The sequence below is a fragment of the Alligator mississippiensis genome, chromosome 7, assembly GCF_030867095.1.
Source record: "Alligator mississippiensis isolate rAllMis1 chromosome 7, rAllMis1, whole genome shotgun sequence".
Lineage (NCBI taxonomy): Eukaryota > Metazoa > Chordata > Crocodylia > Alligatoridae > Alligator > Alligator mississippiensis.
Window position 1 is genome coordinate 38,507,769 of NC_081830.1, and position 17,052 is coordinate 38,524,820.

The 17,052-nt window shown below is 53.3% G+C and overlaps 1 protein-coding gene across 6 annotated transcripts in view; it reads left to right on the forward strand.

The window, feature by feature from the left end:
* The window catches only part of SNED1 (sushi, nidogen and EGF like domains 1), an 87,401-nt gene that overhangs the window by 59,531 nt on the left and 10,818 nt on the right, over positions 1-17,052 (forward strand). For 3 of the 6 annotated variants that reach the window (XM_014598783.3, XM_019486080.2, XM_059730869.1), the window contains 11 exons: positions 369-485; positions 570-686; positions 1,176-1,289; positions 2,353-2,526; positions 3,345-3,458; positions 5,499-5,612; positions 6,956-7,069; positions 10,052-10,165; positions 11,242-11,538; positions 14,211-14,394; positions 15,320-15,432. In XM_014598783.3, the coding sequence (XP_014454269.1) occupies positions 369-485; positions 570-686; positions 1,176-1,289; positions 2,353-2,526; positions 3,345-3,458; positions 5,499-5,612; positions 6,956-7,069; positions 10,052-10,165; positions 11,242-11,538; positions 14,211-14,394; positions 15,320-15,432 (1,572 nt within the window). The remainder of the gene's footprint in view (positions 1-368; positions 486-569; positions 687-1,175; positions 1,290-2,352; positions 2,527-3,344; positions 3,459-5,498; positions 5,613-6,955; positions 7,070-10,051; positions 10,166-11,241; positions 11,539-14,210; positions 14,395-15,319; positions 15,433-17,052) is intronic. The other 3 variants (XM_059730866.1, XM_019486081.2, XM_059730867.1) reach the window with 3 other exon arrangements.

Genomic DNA, 17,052 nt, shown 5'->3' on the forward strand with positions numbered 1-17,052 from the left:
ATGCTGCCTGACTGCAGACTAACACAGCTAACTTCCTTTCTCCTAATTCACAACAAGGACCCGTGATAGTCTTGCTTTCACAGGGTGCCTATGCATGGAAGTTGCTGCAGCTCCCTCTAGTGTAAAGCAGATGCTGTGCATCAGCAGACAGCAATACTGTCTGACAGCTGAGGCCAGAAAGGAACAAGCACCTTCAAACTAAGGGCCCAAAGTCCATCACTCAGCAGGCAGAAGAGGGCAAGCTGGGCTGTGAGTGAGGCAGTGCCCAGGTCAGCCTGTGAGAGGGCATGAATCCAATCCACCTCCATCACAACTGAGGATGCATAACCCACACACACACCCTCCTGCTCTCTGTGCTCTGTCTTCAGTCAGGCCACGGCTCTGCAGCTCTGGGCCCTGCCGTAACGGGGGCACATGCAAGGAGGCAGATGGAGAATACTACTGTGCCTGTCCCTACCGCTTCACAGGGAAGCACTGTGAGATAGGTACTGCACTGCCAGGGGCAGGGGGAGAGCAGGGAGGGATTTGGTGTTGCTTGAAACCTAACCTGTACCTCATTGTGCCCACAGGCAAACCAGACCCCTGTGCCTCTGGCCCATGCAAGAGTGGGGGCACCTGCTTCCATTACATTGGCAAGTACAAGTGCGACTGCCCTCCAGGCTACACAGGACGACACTGTGAAATTGGTACGAGCGTTGAGAGATTGGGTGGCAGGGGGTATCTTGGGCCCAGTCCAGCTTGGAGCCACAGGCCAGTAACCAAATGACTGATGCCCAGCACTTGGCTGGTGGGCTAGTAATTGGAGAAGGGTCTCAGTTAATTCCCACACTCCTGGCATAAATCCCAGGTGGCAAAGGCATCATTTAGATAGGTTGTAGCATTCAGTGGTAGATGGATCCACCAGGCACAAAACACAGAGAACAGGGCTGCCTGCAGCAGCATCCAACAGGTTCAGTGACTGGCTGCTGCAGTCCCTGTCTAAACCAGCTGCTACATGTGCCCACCAGAGAGCTCTAGAGAATCATCCTATGGTGGTTGCTTCTAGGCTGGCCCTGGCATGGGTGAATGTAGTTGGACTGTCTCTAGGGTCTTTGAGCTTCTCTGGGTACTGTTGTAGAGGTAGCGTGAAGTGGGAGGGCAGGGTGGCAATGTCTATCTGGGATGCTCTTTTCCAGCCCCTTCTCTGTGCTTCCTGAGCCCATGTGAGAATGGAGCCACCTGTGAGGACCTTGGCAACAACTACATCTGCACATGCCCCTCTGGGTACATAGGGAAGCACTGCCAAACAGGTAACAGACTGAAAGGTCTGACCTAGCTCCAGCCCTGAGTAGGACCAAGTAGAGCACCTGCCAAGCCTGGCCAGCCCAACAGACTGTGTCCAGAACATCAGCCTTACCATGCTGGAACTGCCCAGGCACGTCCCAGCCTCCTGCCTGGATAGGGCTGCAGGGATGGATGAGGAGGGGATGTGGATTTGCTGGATGGAGGTATAGGGTCTCTGCCTGCAATTCTGTGCAGGCTTCCCAAGCGACCTCGGGCAACTCCCTTAGTTGCTCCGTGTTGTTAGCCTGAGTTTATACAATTTGGCCTGAATTCATGCTGATACTGCCACCTGTTAAAGAAGGAGGCAAGTTCAGCAAGGGGTGGTGGGAGGTTGAAGATTACGAGAAGGCCAGGAAAGCCTGAGGCAGTCTTCCTTATTGTGCCTCATCTGCACTAATGCCCGAGGAAAGCTATGATACCTAATCCTGAGGTCTGGTTGACCCTGGTAGACAAGACCACATGCCCCCCCAACCATTGATCACCTGGAGCATTAGCCTCACAGAGGCACAGTGTCCTCCCTACCTGTAATGCTTTTGCCTGTGTTGGAGATACTGGGGGATCCCCCCCATACACTTACCACCAGGTTGGCTAAGCTGGAGCACCAGCAGAGAAGCTGAGGTTTCTAGCACTGGAACTGGGCTCTCCCAAGCCCAGCCTGCAGGCCTCAGTGCACTCTCCTGGCACTGCAGCCATGCCAAAACATTGCAAGGGGATGCTGTAGAAAAGCACTCAATTCCAGCCAGGAGCTCTTGAGCCTACAGCTGCATCTCAAGACTAATGAGGCTTTCTCAGCCCTCAGCCCCACTGCGGCAGATGGAAGGCCTCAGGCATAGCCAGGTCAGCTCCCAAAGCAGTCCCAGGTCCAGTGGGCACATGTCTGGAAGGTGGGAGGGCTGTCGCTCCTGGGGCCCATCCTGGGGATGTAAATTAGAAGGATCTCCTTGATGTGCTTTGGTTCCCTGCCCTGCTGCTTTGATGACTCCTATTCTTGAGCCTCCTTACTCTTCTGGCCCTCATTTCTCTCTTTAGAGGTGGACTGTGGGGTCCCCAGCGAGGTGAAGCATGCCCGGGCAATGTTCAATTCCACCAGGGTGGGTTCATTGGCTGAATACTACTGCGACCTGGGCTATGTCCTGAGCCGTCACCATGCCCCCCGTGTGTGCAGTCCCCAGGGCACCTGGAGCGACCCCCCGGAGTGTGATGGTAAGCTGCTTTGCAGGGAGCTGTACAGCGTGCTGTCCCTGGCGAGCTGAGCAGAACAGGGATCAGGGACACAGGTACAAGGGGCAAAAGTAGTGTCTCAAGCACCACGTAGTGGCAAAGGGAGTGCATTGCACACCACAGGGGAAGCTCTGCGTGCCACCCTTAAACTTTTCTCCTCATGGCTATCTCTGCCAGACTGCAGCAGATCTGGAGCCAGCACCAGGTAGAGAGGACACTGGGCTACTGAGGAAGGATGTCTGGAAGAGGGAGGGGAGCATTGAATAAAGCCACCTTGGGGTATCTTGGGACTGGCAGAGAGCTGTGCTGGGATGAGGCACTCAGGACAGTGGCTCACAGGTTGCCTGCCATGGCCAGCCGGGGTACCCAGTACCCCCAATACCCTTAGCCCCACTGACCTGCCCCCTGAGTTCTGTCCTCTGGCAGCTGACTGGGGTCTCTGTGTGCCTGGTCAGTACTGCTCTGTGTGCCAGGGAGCTGGGGCTGTGAATTAGTGTGTCCCACCCCCCCAACGCACAGCCTGGGCTGGCTACCATGAGATTCCCTGGTTACAGTTACTACATTTGTTCACCCTGGTGAGTTACTGCCCCGACCACATTTCCTGTTTCTCTAGTCACCTTCCTGGTTTCTGTACCTGGGCCTGGCACTTGCCTGCACAATCTCTCCTACACTATGTGCTGGGGATGCTCATGTGCAGGCACCCGGAGGCACATTTCAGTGTGGCCTGGACTTTTCGCTTCCAATAAGCCTCTCTTTTTTTCCTTTTTTTTTCCTTCAACCCTACTGCCCTGGCTCCACAGAGATTGATGAGTGCAGGTCTCAGCCCTGTCTGAATGGGGGCTCATGCAAGGACCGTATTGCTGAGTTTCTGTGTGTGTGTGAAGCAGGATACACAGGCCTCCACTGTGAGTTGGGTAAGAGAATGTGAGAATGTGCTTTGAGGGGGGTTGCACCCATGATTGGGCATGATAACAAGAGTCCCCAGGCATTCTTCATGCTGCCCAGACACTCCCCAAACACTGCCCACACTCCTCACACTGCCTGGCCTGGCCAAACACAGATGCAGAAATTGCCCAGGAGGATCATTCTGTGATTGGGTTTACCCAGGCCTTAGGCTGTGCTTGTACATGAAAATTATTTCCAGTTAAGCTGGGGTGTGGAGTTAGAGTGAAACAGCTCTTCCTGATGGACCATTCCTGATTAGCAACCTGTGCAGAAGTTTGCATTCTGGAATAAGCATGCCTTGGGCCCACTTAAGTTAATTCGCTTAAGCCATTTTGGAATGAAGCACTCTTATTCCATAGCAAAAACGCTTCTGGAAGGGACGGTATAGTAGGCAGGGAGGTCTTGGTCCAGCAATCCATATGTTGTGTTTGTGGAATTGTGTATGGGCATTCCCCATCTTTGGGTCCAGGATTGTGTGTGTCAGGCAGTCCCATTGCTTTAGGGCTTATGCTGATTCTTAGCTTGAACACCAGGAAGGAATATATTTTTCTCCCTTGTTAAAGCCACTGACGTCATGCTATTGGGAGAGTGCATCTTCCTCTGCAGCACTGGGACATGGGCCATAGCTAAGGCTGGGTTGTGCTGATGCTCCTGTAAGTACTAAGAGAACTTGGAGGTTCCTAGCTACTCTCCCAAATTCAGGCTCAGAAAAAAGTCTTTTCCCTATGTCACGTTGGTAAGGCTTGTGGGGTGGAGGGGGAGAGGAGTTCCTTCCTCAGGAATGTGAGCCATGATCCTTTTCCCTAGGATCTGAGCATATATTAATGCATGGTGTCTCTTGTCACTGCAGTGGCAGGGCATTGGCAGTGCCCTAATCTCCTCTGCTCTTACCTGTGGCACATTGTAGGGTGTTTAGGTGTTCTCTGCTGTCATGCCTTGTAATTCTGAAGGCTTGAAGAGTTTGGGTGTATGTTTTTAAGTGGCAATTTTGGGGACTCCTTGTGTAAATGTGGCCTGCAAACACAGAGGCCTGGACTCAATGGCCCAGGAGGCTCCTTCCAGGCCCACATTCTTAAATCAAGTGAAAGATTTGTGATCAACCGCCTCCCCCTCCGATTTTTTTCCCAGGTGGGCAATGTTTTTCTCCCCTGCCTCAATGAAAACCTGAAATGTGTGGTTGAAATGGGACATTTTCCCAGAGAGATCAAGCAAAATTCTCCCATCGCTCTGCTCCTAGCCCCTGGTGGGTGCAGCTCTGTTTTTGTGCATTAGCAAGGACCATAGCACATCTCTCATTGAACACCTCCCCAGTGGGAAATATAGAACTTAGCTTGCTGGGAGCATTGAGCAAGGTCATGTGAACAGAGTTCTTCTCACTGCCACACGTTCCATCCATGAGTGGCAGAAGCACTGACTTGTGTAGGAAAGGGAGGTTGTGTGTTTAACTGGTGTGAGTGACATTGCATTGACTGCTGTATCCTCCTGCTGCAGAGAGGGAGTGGAGCCAATTAAAAGGAAAAAGCAGGAGCTTGTAATCACAGCACAAGTCGGCATACTGTGTTTTCCAAAGACAGTGCACAGACATTCAGTATTCTTCCTCAGCAGCAGTGAGACTGGGTTGTTTGGCATCTGCTCCTACCCTGTTTCCCTCTTGCTGTGGTTTGGTACCATCAGAGCAGCAACATCAATCTGGAGCAGTACCCAAATGAATGGCCCTGCCAATGGGGGCTCTTGCCCAGCAAACCAGGCCTCTCTATGTCAGCACAACCAGGCACTAAGCCTGTGGGCTTCTAGGCACCGGGCCACCTATGTGAGCAAGGCCTGCAGGAGATCACTCCATGCTACCATTAAGCACTGGGCTGTGTTTCCATCACATACAGAATTGTAGGGTTGGGAGGGGTCTAGTGAGTTATCCTGTCCAACCCCTGCAGGAAACAGGATGTGCTGTTCCTAAACCATCCCAAACTAATGTTTGCACGCGTGTGTATTATCCTTTGGCTGCTGAGCAGAGATCGACGAATGTCAGTCCGACCCTTGTAAGAATGGAGGAACCTGCAGAGATCTCCCAGGATCTTTTGCTTGTCTTTGTCCCGATGGTTTCATGGGAATCCACTGTGAGACTGGTAGGCATTTCATTTTTTTTTATTTTTTTTTTAATTAGAAAATTTCAAATTGTGGCAAAAAAGGAGGGGAAGTTTTGTGAGGTGCTCACTTCAGCACTGTATCTTGAGAGGTTTTTCTTTGCTCCTAGCTCTGGTCATAATGGTCCCTTAACACCAGTGACTCTTCACAGACAGCTGCTGTGCCTTTAACACGGTCCAGCCATGCATTATTGCTTGGTTACAAACCAGCCCTATTGCCTTGTCTCTTTACTGGATATGGCTTACAATAAACTGAAACACTGTTCCTACCTTGGTGCAGGGATCAGAGGCCTGAGGCCTCTCTAAGAGCCTCATTCATGGCAGCTGGCACCTTGCCTCATCCCTTCAGCCCAGCACCAGCCTTCCAGCTCTGGTGGCAGAACTGGGTAGGCCTCGTACCTAATGATAACCTTGCTCAGCCCAGGCTCAGCCTGTCCCTTTCAGGCACCAGTCAGCAATTAAAAACCCCAACAAAGTAACCTCAGTGCATGGAAATGTTGCCCTTCTCTCATGAAAACCTTTCCAGCATACAGTTGGTTTGCTGTGCTAAGTCAGGAGCTGGAGGGGCCAGACCCATTTCAGAGCTTCATGTCATGAGAGCCTTGCTGCTGCTGACCTGCAAAAAGACTGAGGGACCGGAGCCAATGTCTACTGAGGTCAATGGAAAAGCTGTTGCTGAGTTCACTGGACTCTGGATCCTGCCCTGATAGGGGGGAGCGGAGGATCTGACCCTTAGGTTGCAAACAATAGTATTTGCAATCCAGCAGTGCCCAGTTATAACTAGTGACCTGCAAACAGGGGGAGAGGGGATAGGCAGTTACCCCTAGTCACCAGCTGGATAATGGAGCTTAATTTTCATAGGCCCACAAAGAGAGCTGGCAGTGGTAGAAGGATCAGTACTCTCAAGAGGAGTTCAATGACAACACCTTGGCCTTTCCCTACCAGCATAGTGTAACCTCTGCATTGAAATCATGGATGCCTATAGACGGCGAGGTTCCTGGGCTTTGAGCAAGGGATGTCAGGACCTGTGAGCCAGTACCTTGGGACATGGCTGCAGATCATGGAGGCAGGGAATGTAAGGAGCCTTCAGAATGAGCCTATGGCCTGCAGTTAGCTCCCCAGGCTGTGCACTGTCTGCCCTAGGGCTCCCTTAAATGGCTATCCATCTTGGTGCTCCTGGAGATAATACATGCTGCTCTCACAGCCCCTCTTCACATGCATGCTTCATCCATCACATTTCCAGCTGTGGTTTCTGTGAGGGATGCAGAGTTGTCCTGTGCTATCTTCTGCAGGTGTGTGAACCAATGTGCTTGTGCTCTTTCTAGAGGTAGATGCCTGTGAATCGAGTCCCTGCCAAAACGGAGGGGACTGTGAAAACTACAGTGGTTCCTACCTGTGTGTGTGCCCAGAGGGTTTCTTTGGCTACCACTGTGAGACAGGTATGTAATTTGCCCACATAGATTCATAGATTCATAGATGTTAGGGTCGGAAGGGACCTCAATAGATCATCAAGTCCGACCCCCTGCATAAGCAGGAAAGAGTGCTGGGTCTAAATGACCCCAGCTAGATACTCGTCTAACCTCCTCTTGAAGACCCCCAGGGTAGGGGAGAGCACCACCTCCCTTGGGAGCCCGTTCCAGACCTTGGCCACTCGAACTGTGAAGAAGTTCTTCCTAATGTCCAGACTAAATCTGCTCTCTGCTAGCTTGTGGCCATTGTTTCTTGTAACCCCCGGGGGCGCCTTGGTGAATAAATCCTCACCAATTCCCTTCTGTGCCCCCGTGATGAACTTATAGGCAGCCACAAGGTCGCCTCTCAACCTTCTCTTGCGGAGGCTGAAAAGGTCCAGTTTCTCTAGTCTCTCCTCGTAGGGCTTGGTCTGCAGGCCCTTGACCATACGAGTTGCCCTTCGCTGTACCCTCTCCAGGTTATCCGCATCCTTCTTGAAGTGTGGCGCCCAGAATTGCACGCAGTACTCCAACTGCGGTCTGACCAACGCCCTATAGAGGGGAAGCATCACCTCCCTGGACCTATTTGTCATGCATCTGCTGATGCACGATAAAGTGCCATTGGCTTTTCTGATGGCTTCGTCACACTGCCGACTCATGTTCATCTTGGAGTCCACTAGGACTCCAAGATCCCTTTCCACCTCCATGCCACCCAGCAGGTCATTCCCTAGGCTGTAGGTGTGCTGGACATTTTTCCTCCCTAGGTGCAGCACTTTGCATTTCTCCTTGTTGAACTGCATCCTGTTGTTTTCTGCCCACTTGTCCAGCCTATCCAGGTCTGCCTGCAGCTGTTCCCTGCCCTCCGGCGTGTCCACTTCTCCCCATAGCTTTGTGTCATCTGCAAACTTGGACAGAGTACATTTCACTCCCACGTCCAAGTCGCTGATGAAGACATTAAAGAGTATCGGTCCAAGGACCGAACCCTGCGGGACCCCACTGCCCACACCCTTCCAGGTCGAGACCGACCCATCTACCACGACTCTTTGGGTGCGACCCTCTAGCCAATTCGCCACCCACCGGACTGTGTAGTCATCCACATCACAGCCTCTTAATTTGTTCACCAGTATGGGGTGGGATACCGTATCGAAGGCCTTCCTGAAGTCCAGGTATACGACATCCACCCCTCCTCCTGTGTCCAGGCGTTTCGTAACCTGGTCATAGAAAGAGACTAGGTTGGTCAGGCACGATCTGCCCGCCACAAACCCATGCTGGTTTCCCCTCAGCATAATTTGTCCTGCCGGGCTCTCACAAATGTGAGCCTTGATAATTTTTTCAAAGACTTTACCAAGGATGGAGGTGAGACTGACCGGCCTATAGTTGCCCGGGTCCTCCTTCCTCCCCTTTTTGAAAATGGGGACCACGTTAGCCCTTTTCCAGTCCTCCGGGACTTGGCCCGTGCGCCACGAGCATTCGAATATTCCCGCCAGTGGCTCTGCAATGACGTTGGCCAGTGCCTTCAGCACCCTGGGATGGAGCCCATCCGGGCCTGCCGACTTAAAGGCATCCAGTTCTTCCAAATGACTCTGCACCACCTCAGGATCTACGCATGGAAGTCTGGCGCCTTGCTGCTGCCTCTCTACAACCCCAGTGAGAGACTTGTCGTGCCCCTCGCTTAGGAACACTGAGGCAAAGAACTCGTTGAGGAGTTCAGCCTTGTCCCCTCTATCTGTCACCAATTGCTTCTGCCCATTTAGCAGGGGTCCTATTCCTCCCTGGGCCTTCCTTTTACTCCCTATGTATCTAAAAAACAATTTCTTGTTGTCTTTTACTTGGGTTGCCATCCTCAGCTCCATGGTAGCTTTGGCCCGCCTAACTGCCTCCCTACAAGCACGAGCAGAGGAGGTATATTCATCTTTAGTGATCTCACCCTGTTTCCACTTTTTATGTGCTCCCCTTTTGGCCCTTAGGCTGCCCTGGATTTCTCTGGTCAGCCATGGAAGCCTCCTGGCCCCTTTCCCTCTTTTGCCTCGCTCGGGGATCGTCTTGCTTTGTGCCCAAAGGATCGTTTCCTTTAGGCACAGCCACCCTTCTTGGACACCCATCCCATCAAAACTCCTACTCTGCAGTGCTTCCTTGACTAATCGCCTGAGTGCAATGAGATCAGCTTTCCTAAAGTCTAGCACTTTCACCCTACTAGTTACCTTACCCACTCGCCGTCTTATGTTGAATTCTATCATAAGGTGATCACTGTCTCCCAGATAGCTACCGATTTGGAGGTCCCCTATCATGTCATCTCCCGTTGCCAATACCAGATCCAGTATGGCATTCCCCCTAGTGGGACCATACACCTCCTGTGTCAGGTGGAGGTCCTGTACACAAGTTAGAAACCTGCGTGAGCGATGGGACTTTGCTGTCTGCGTCTCCCAGCAGATGTCCGGGTAGTTTAGGTCCCCCATGACTACCGCCTCTTTAGCTTTTATGGTCTCCGAGAGTTGCCTCAGGAGCCCCCCATCTATTTCTTCCCCTTGGTGTGGGGGTCTGTAACAGACCCCTACCACCAAATCCCTTTCTCCTTGCCCCCCATGTAGCCTAACCCACAATCCTTCTACTTCCTCAGCCTCGGATTCTGTCTTGATGAGGGTTGATGTATATTGCTCACTGACATAAAGTGCAACCCCCCCCCCTTTTTTCCCCGACCTGTCCTTTCTGTACAATCTATAGCCCTCAATATGTACCGCCCAGTCATGGGATGAATCCCACCAGGTCTCTGTTAGCCCCACTAAGTCATAGGTGTTTAGGTGTTACATCTGACAGCATAGCTAGCAACTGCCGAGGAAGGTCTTCCAGCTAGTGTCATCGTGGGTGAATGCGCGGAGCTTGGTTATCCACAGGCCGCAGCATGAGGGCGTGGGCATATGCATGTCTAAAGCAGCACTAGGCCATGACCCTGTTGTCTTTGCTCCTCTCCTCTAGCCAGCGATCCCTGCTTTTCCAGCCCATGTGGCAGCAGAGGCTACTGCCTGCCTTATAATGGATCCCACAGCTGTACCTGCAAAGTGGGCTACACAGGCAAGAACTGCGAGAAAGGTAATGGTGCTGAACAGCTGTGCCAGACAGGAGACACCGGCACATGCCCACATGCAGGGAGCCAGGACGCAGCAGCGTCTGACCAGTGTGCAGGGCTCTGTTCTGCACAAGCAACATCAGCTGGCACTGGCCTGGGGCTGAATGTGCCCGTGGAGCTGCTAGAACAGCCAGCACAGGAGCTGGGCTTTGCTTACCTGGGAGAGCTCATCGCAGATGTGACTGCTGCTGATGGAAGGTGCCAGCTAGGCTCCCTTTGTGCTAGGAGCTGAGCACCTTCTGGAAGGGCTGAACCCAGTCCAAGCATGTCCATGCATGGATGCTTGATGTTAGCTGATGTGTGACCTGGAAGTGGGTTAATGAAGCTGCAGCCATCCCCGGTGTAAACATGCCAGTTCAGAATTACTGTGGCCTCAGCTCAGTTGAGCTGATTTTACCTCCTGGAATGCCAGTAAGGTAAAGCAAAATAACCCACCTTTAATCCCAAATACAAGCATCCTCATGGGGCTCTAGTCCAGTTTAATTTGGTCACTTTGAAAATTGATTCTGATGAACTTTCCTAAGTGCTCCCATGTGGCAATGCGCTAACGAGGGCAGGATAGCCTGGTGGTTGAGACATTGACCTGGGGCTTGGAAGACATGAGTTAAATGCCCAGCTCTGCCACAGACTTTGTGTGATGTTGGCCAACTCTCTTTATGCCTCAGTGTTTTCCCCTCTAAAACAGATGCTAACACCCCGTGTGTCTGTCTCATCACCTTTGATTGTAGGCTTTCCAGGATGAGGCCCATCGCTCTTCCCATGTGTGTGCAGCTCCTAGCACAATAGGGCCTTGATCTTGGCTGATCCCTCTAGCGAATGCTGTAATGCACAGAGAGGGCAATCACAGGAGTTAGTCACTGCCCCTTGTGTCTGCAAGACTTGCCCTACAGCGATTTAACAGTGACAGTTGAGGGCGCCCAGCTCTGGGCTGGCTGAGGCCCGGGTCTCCATTACTTCTGCGCTACGGTTCGCCATGGGGGTCTGTTCTCTAAAGATTTACGGTGTTGCTCTCCCCTTTGCTTTTACCGATACCCCGAAGAATTGTTGCCACCAACCTCATTAAAGGTGGAAGGGGTGGAGGACACTGGTGTATTGATTTCTTGGCACCCACCTGAGGACCCAATCGCCAAGCAGCTGACTGACGGCTACGCCGTGACGTACGTATCCTTGGACGGCTCTTACCGCAGGACAGATTTTGTGGACCGAAGTCGTTCTGCCCACCAATTGCGGGCACTGGCCTCCGGCAGAGCCTACAATATTTCTGTCTTTTCAGTCAAACGCAACGTGAACAACAAGAATGATATCAGCAGGCCCATCACGCTGATCACACGCACTAGTGAGTAGTGTCTGCTGGGGGATACAGTTGTGAGTATGCTCACCCCAGTCTGGCACCTAAGCTAATGCTGGGCATGTGCCACCATGCCAGAAGATGACACCAGGTTGTTTAGGTCAGTCAGGACCAGAGGACTGTGAGGAGCTGCAGAGAGACCGACAGCAGCTACGGGAACGGGAGGCACCACAGCAGGCAAAGCTTGTTGCTGAACACAAAGTTGTGCACAGTAGAAGGAACCACTTGCATTATTCCTGCACCTGGCAGGACTCCCAGTTCATTGCTGAGCTCTGGAAAGGGACCTGCTGGCAGGCTGACAGAGGCCCCTGCTGCTTACAGGGCTGCAGTCAAAATTGCAGACATGGCATTGGGAGGAATAGGGAAAGGGATGGTGGCTAAAATGCTGTAGTAGGTTATCAGGTGTGGCTGGGGCCCCATACCTAGGAAAGAGATAGCAGAAACAAAAAGTCTCAAGGTGGGAGACCTGGAGAAGATTCCATCGAAAGAGTGGGCAACATCTTGGGGGCCTGAGGGGCCATACTGTCTCCAGAGCAGTAGGGTAGGCACTCGTGTCTATTCTGCCTCCCAGAGCTGGAAGGCAACAAATGTAAAGCCAGCTAGAGGCAATGCTGTATCCCCCTGCTTGAAAGTAAGCCATCAGGTCACCACACAATTTCACTGAGCCCTCAACTTCAGTAGATTTCCAAATGGGCAATGAGACTAGAGTCAGGCTGCAGGTGAGGGAGGAGCAATGCAGCAGTGAGAGAAATCCTGCTGGGCGTGCAACAGCCACTGACCACCAGGGTTAGTAGGAGGCTGGGTCCATGAGTGTCCATCACAGGGTTGCTGCCTGCTCTCAGTGATTGGTGCAGGGGTGAATGGATCTGCTCTGGCAATTCCTGTGTTTAATAGTCCAGTGCTCTGTGTGGAGGGCATGAAGAATGGAGCCCACAGGAGCTCACACTCCCAGCTGTGGTGCTTGGGGCAGGGATGGGGGAGCAGCAGAGCTGCCTCTGTTCAAGCTCCCTGTTCCACAGGCTTTAGTGAGAGCATGGTCTTGGTGAGGATGGCAAGAGACAGAGGGGGCCCAGAAAGTGGGTTTGGGTGACTTCCAGAGCACCCACCAAGCAGGCTGTGTCCCCAGTCAGCTGAGAGCCCCTCACCGCACGTTCACTGGGGTCAGCTAGGCCCAGGCCTCTGCTGTCTGAGGTCCTTCCAGTAGTCTATCAAAATCAGCAAACTTGGTAGCAGGCCAGGGCTGTCTGGGAAGGTTCCCCTTTGGTCTGGTCCCCCCCAGAAATGACCAGTTTCCTTCCAGCTCTGTCGGGCCATGCTATGCTGCTCCTTAGCAGGCCAGAGCCTCAGCAGGGTTAGAGAGCCCCATCAGGAGACACCAAGGCCACTGAGTGCTGTGTTCTCCCCCCATCTGGCTCATTTCTGAGAGCCCATTCCCTCTCTGTGTCTCTCACGAATGCTGGTGCCATCTCTCCCTGGGCTGAGCCTGCCTCCACTTGGAGGATGAGTCTAGGGCACAGTAACACCAGGGGCCCCAAAAGCAGTCAGGGCCCTCATGTATGAGACCATAAAGAAGTTCAGGGGGCTCCCTGAGCTCACCCATCAAGCCAGTGGCAGAGCTGACCCTGCCCACTGGCCCCCAACATCTCCCTTGGTCTCTTCCGTAGGAACATAAGCAGTGCCATGCTGGGTCAGACCAGTCATCCATCCAGCCCTGTATCTCCTCTCTGACAGTGGCAAGTAGTAGATGCTTTCAAGGGAGAGCATATGTGCAGGACATATCTAGTATCATCCATCCCATTGTAGCCAGTCTAGCATCCACCATTGGTGTAGGGTTACATCCCTGAGTGCTCTGTTGAATAGCTGTCAGTGGGTCTGTCCTCCATGAATAGGTCTAATCCCTTTATGGACCCAGTTAGACTGTCAGCCTCTGCACCCTCCCATGACAACAAGCGCCATGCATTAACTACATGCTGTGCCAGGGGATTCCTGCCCTGCTGCAAATGGGATTTGCTGTTTGCCTCCCTGCTTGCAGCCTCTACACAGGGCTGCACAGGCTATTCATGCCTGTCTAGGGTGCCGATGTATCTCCCCTCATACTCCTATATTGGGGAATTGTGAAGATTCCTGTGGAGGCATGAGACCTGATACCCAGGAATAATGAGAGATGCTGCCTGTGTAGGGGCTTTTTCTCCTGCCAGTCTGAATATCTTCCACACAGCCTTCCTGTGGAGCTGCTGGTCTGAGTTATTGGGTTCACCCTCAAGCAGTTCCATGCCACTCCCCCTACCCTCCCACAACTTCCTTGGGTGAAGGCAAAGCAGCAGGGGCAGGCACCAGCCCATCTGCCTGGTGGTACGGCTGTGGACTGTTCCAGGTAGCCCTTGCCACAGGACTGCTGCCCTGAACTGCCCAGGAGATGGGAGTCTGCCTGTCCCTTCTGCAGGGTGTGCTGATGGCCCAAACAACAAGCCAGAGACTGTATTGTAGGCAGCCAGGAAGGGACATATCATGATCTCGGGGATGTGCTCCAGAGACAATAGACTCCCCCAGGAAACAGGAGTCAAGGGGGTTGGGTTGGGCCTGACTTTTGAGGGGGGACTTGCAGCTTTGCTTGGCGACTAATCACCGTGCCCCTGCCTGTGCTCTCTGTAATCCACCAGGACCACACCCCGTGGAGGGGTTTGAGATCACCAACGTGACGGCCAGTGCCATCACAGTGCAGTGGGCTCTCCACCGCCTCAAGCACTCCACTGTCAGCAGGGTGCGTGTCTCCATCCGCCAGCCTGGCGGTGTGGAGCACCACACTGTGGAGCTGAACAGCAGCGTGGCCAAGTACACGTTCTGGTGAGCACAGGGTGGGATGTGGCTGGCAAGGGGACAGTGAAGGATGGCATGGGAAAACCCACCTGCCATAATCACCCATGAGCTTCTGTCTCCTTGCCCTCGCACAGGGTCCTGCAGGAACAGAGCTGTGGATGGGATGTTGGCTGAAGCCCAGCAGTGCCTACACACAAGCCGTGGGGTCTAGGCCAAGGGTCACACTGACAGCAAAGGGATTGGCTGGACTGGCCCTGGCAGGTCTCTCTAGCTCACACCCAGGGTCCCCTGCCTCATGGCACTGACACTAAGTGACCTCAGTGTCACTGCAGTCACATGCAGTGTCTGCAGTGCATACTTTCACTAGTGTTGCCAGCCTAGTGAGGAGTGTTGCCACCAGGACCCCTCATGCAGCAGTAGCTTGTGCTGGCAGAAGTGCTCTTCAGCATGTCTGGTGATTCAGGGATTACTCAGTGGTTTGACTGCACCAATGAAGGACCTCTCCTTGGTGACTCCTTGGTGATAGGAGCTGTGTCCCTGTTCCAAGTGTTCCTGGTCTAGTTGTACCAATCATAGTGGTGCCAGCAAGACCCTTGTAGTGCAGACCAGCCCAGGATGCCATGAAGACCTTGGGGAATAAATAGTCTGTCATGTTCCACAGGAGGCTCCCAGGCTTGCCCAGCCTTGCTGAACCGGCTTCCACTCCAGAAGAAGGGTCTGGTGCACCAGAGTCGGGGTGGGAAGGGTGCATGGTTTATAACCTATCCAGTAGCACCCTATGGCTTTAGTCACTGCTGGAAAGTGCAAGCAGGAAAGGACATAGGCCCAATGCAGTGTTACCAGTACAGTATACACCAGGTGGGGAGAGACTGTGCAGAGAGGAGTTAAAGTGGATGGCAGAGACCCACATGACTTAATTAATTAGTGCCCTTCCCTCCTGCCTTGTTCTCAGGGACCTCCAGCCAGGAGAAAGGTACATTATCCATGTGACGACCCTGAGCGGGGTGGGGACAGAAGACCATCCCTCAGAGAGCCTGGCCACAGCTCCCTTCCACGTGTGGACACGTGAGTGTGACCAAATGTCCCTGTCCCTTCCTCAGTGTTGCAGCACACAGCTGTGCCTCTGAAAGAGACCATGGCATCCCAGAGAGATTCCATCCAGTGCCCAGGTACTTCAAGGTCTCTGACTGCTTGTGTCTTTGAGTCAGCCTTGGGCCTGAATCAACCTGTTTAGAACTTGTCCATAAGTGCGTGGCTAAAGGGATGAGAACAGAGACCTTTGAGGCAGTGAACACACAGAGGACAACTTGAAAGCTTTTTCTTCCAGCTGGGGGGTGAGCCTGGCTCCAAAGTCAATAACCCTCCCAGGAAGGGGAAACTGAGCAACCTGCCAACACATCCAGCCTGACATGCAATCCCAGCACACAGCAGCAGCTGCTGTCATGGTCTCTGCACATCAGGCTGGTGTCACTGTGTGCTGGGAAGTGTCCTGACAACACCAGCTCCACTGGGAGGAGGGCATTGCACCCAGGCCAGGGCCCTGTACTCTTGGTCAGGGCACCAGAGGGCATCAGGAAGGGGTATTGTCCTACTGGAGTGTCTTCAGGACCCAACCATCAGCAGAACAGTTCCACAGTCCCATTCTCCTGCTTCTGTCAAGCAGCCTGCAAGAGAACAAGAGCACCCTGACTCTGCTGTTGGCAGAGGGGTCCTTGGGGTCCCCAGAGCATAGCAAATACAAAGACAACCCATGCAGGACACCCTGCTTTGGAGAACCAGCCCTGCAATCACTCCAGCCCTGCAATCCTAGGGCCCAGGTCACCCTTTGCAATTGCAGGCCCCACCCTGGCCATCTCAACAAAGCAGCACTAGTTGGCTGTAGCTCTGAGGCTGGCAGAGGGGCAGGGATAGGTGGAGATGCATGTGCCTCTGCAGATGTTGTTTATTGTCCAAGCAAAGACATCCTGAGTTCAGTGACTGCTGAGTGCAGCTGAGGGGAAGACATGAAGCATCTTCCTGGGGCTGATTTGTCTCCTAACTTGTAGTCGCCCAAGTGACGGGTTGCCAGTGTGCAGCTGGGCACCAGCCACATCCTGGCCCAAGGGCCCCTGGGGCAGGCAGAGGAGCCAACCACACGGGAGCTCTGCTCTCCAATTTGTGTGCTCTGCTGCATCCCAGCCCCTCTGTGCCACTGGCACAAGCTGAGGTTCCAGCCCCACACTTCCAGCAGTAGATTAGAATTGCCCTGCTGCAGAAGAGGTGAGGGCCTGGAGCAGAACCCTGCATGAGCAAAGGATTCTGTAGATCCGCAGCCACAGGCCCTGAGCAGAAAGGAGCTCTGCACCTCCTGAAGCCACACAGGTGCTGTCTGAATGGCCCAGGCCCCTTCCGAGCCTGGCTGTGGTGGGGCAGGTAAGGGTTCACACACCTGTAACTCCCTTTACTGTGTTACTGGATTAGGCTGCAGGCTTCTGCATCAGAGAGCCCCAGCTGGTGTGCACTGGCCTTAAATGCAAGCAGAGCCCTGGGGGGTGGGTCTTCATGCCAGTGTTCCTGCAGGGGAAAGGCACCTGACTCTGCCCCCACGATAGCCCAACCCAGCCTTGCGCTGCTATATTGCCAAGTCCTGTACAAATAGGGCTAGGAAAGCTGGGGACATATTGCAGAGCTCTTGGACTACAGGAG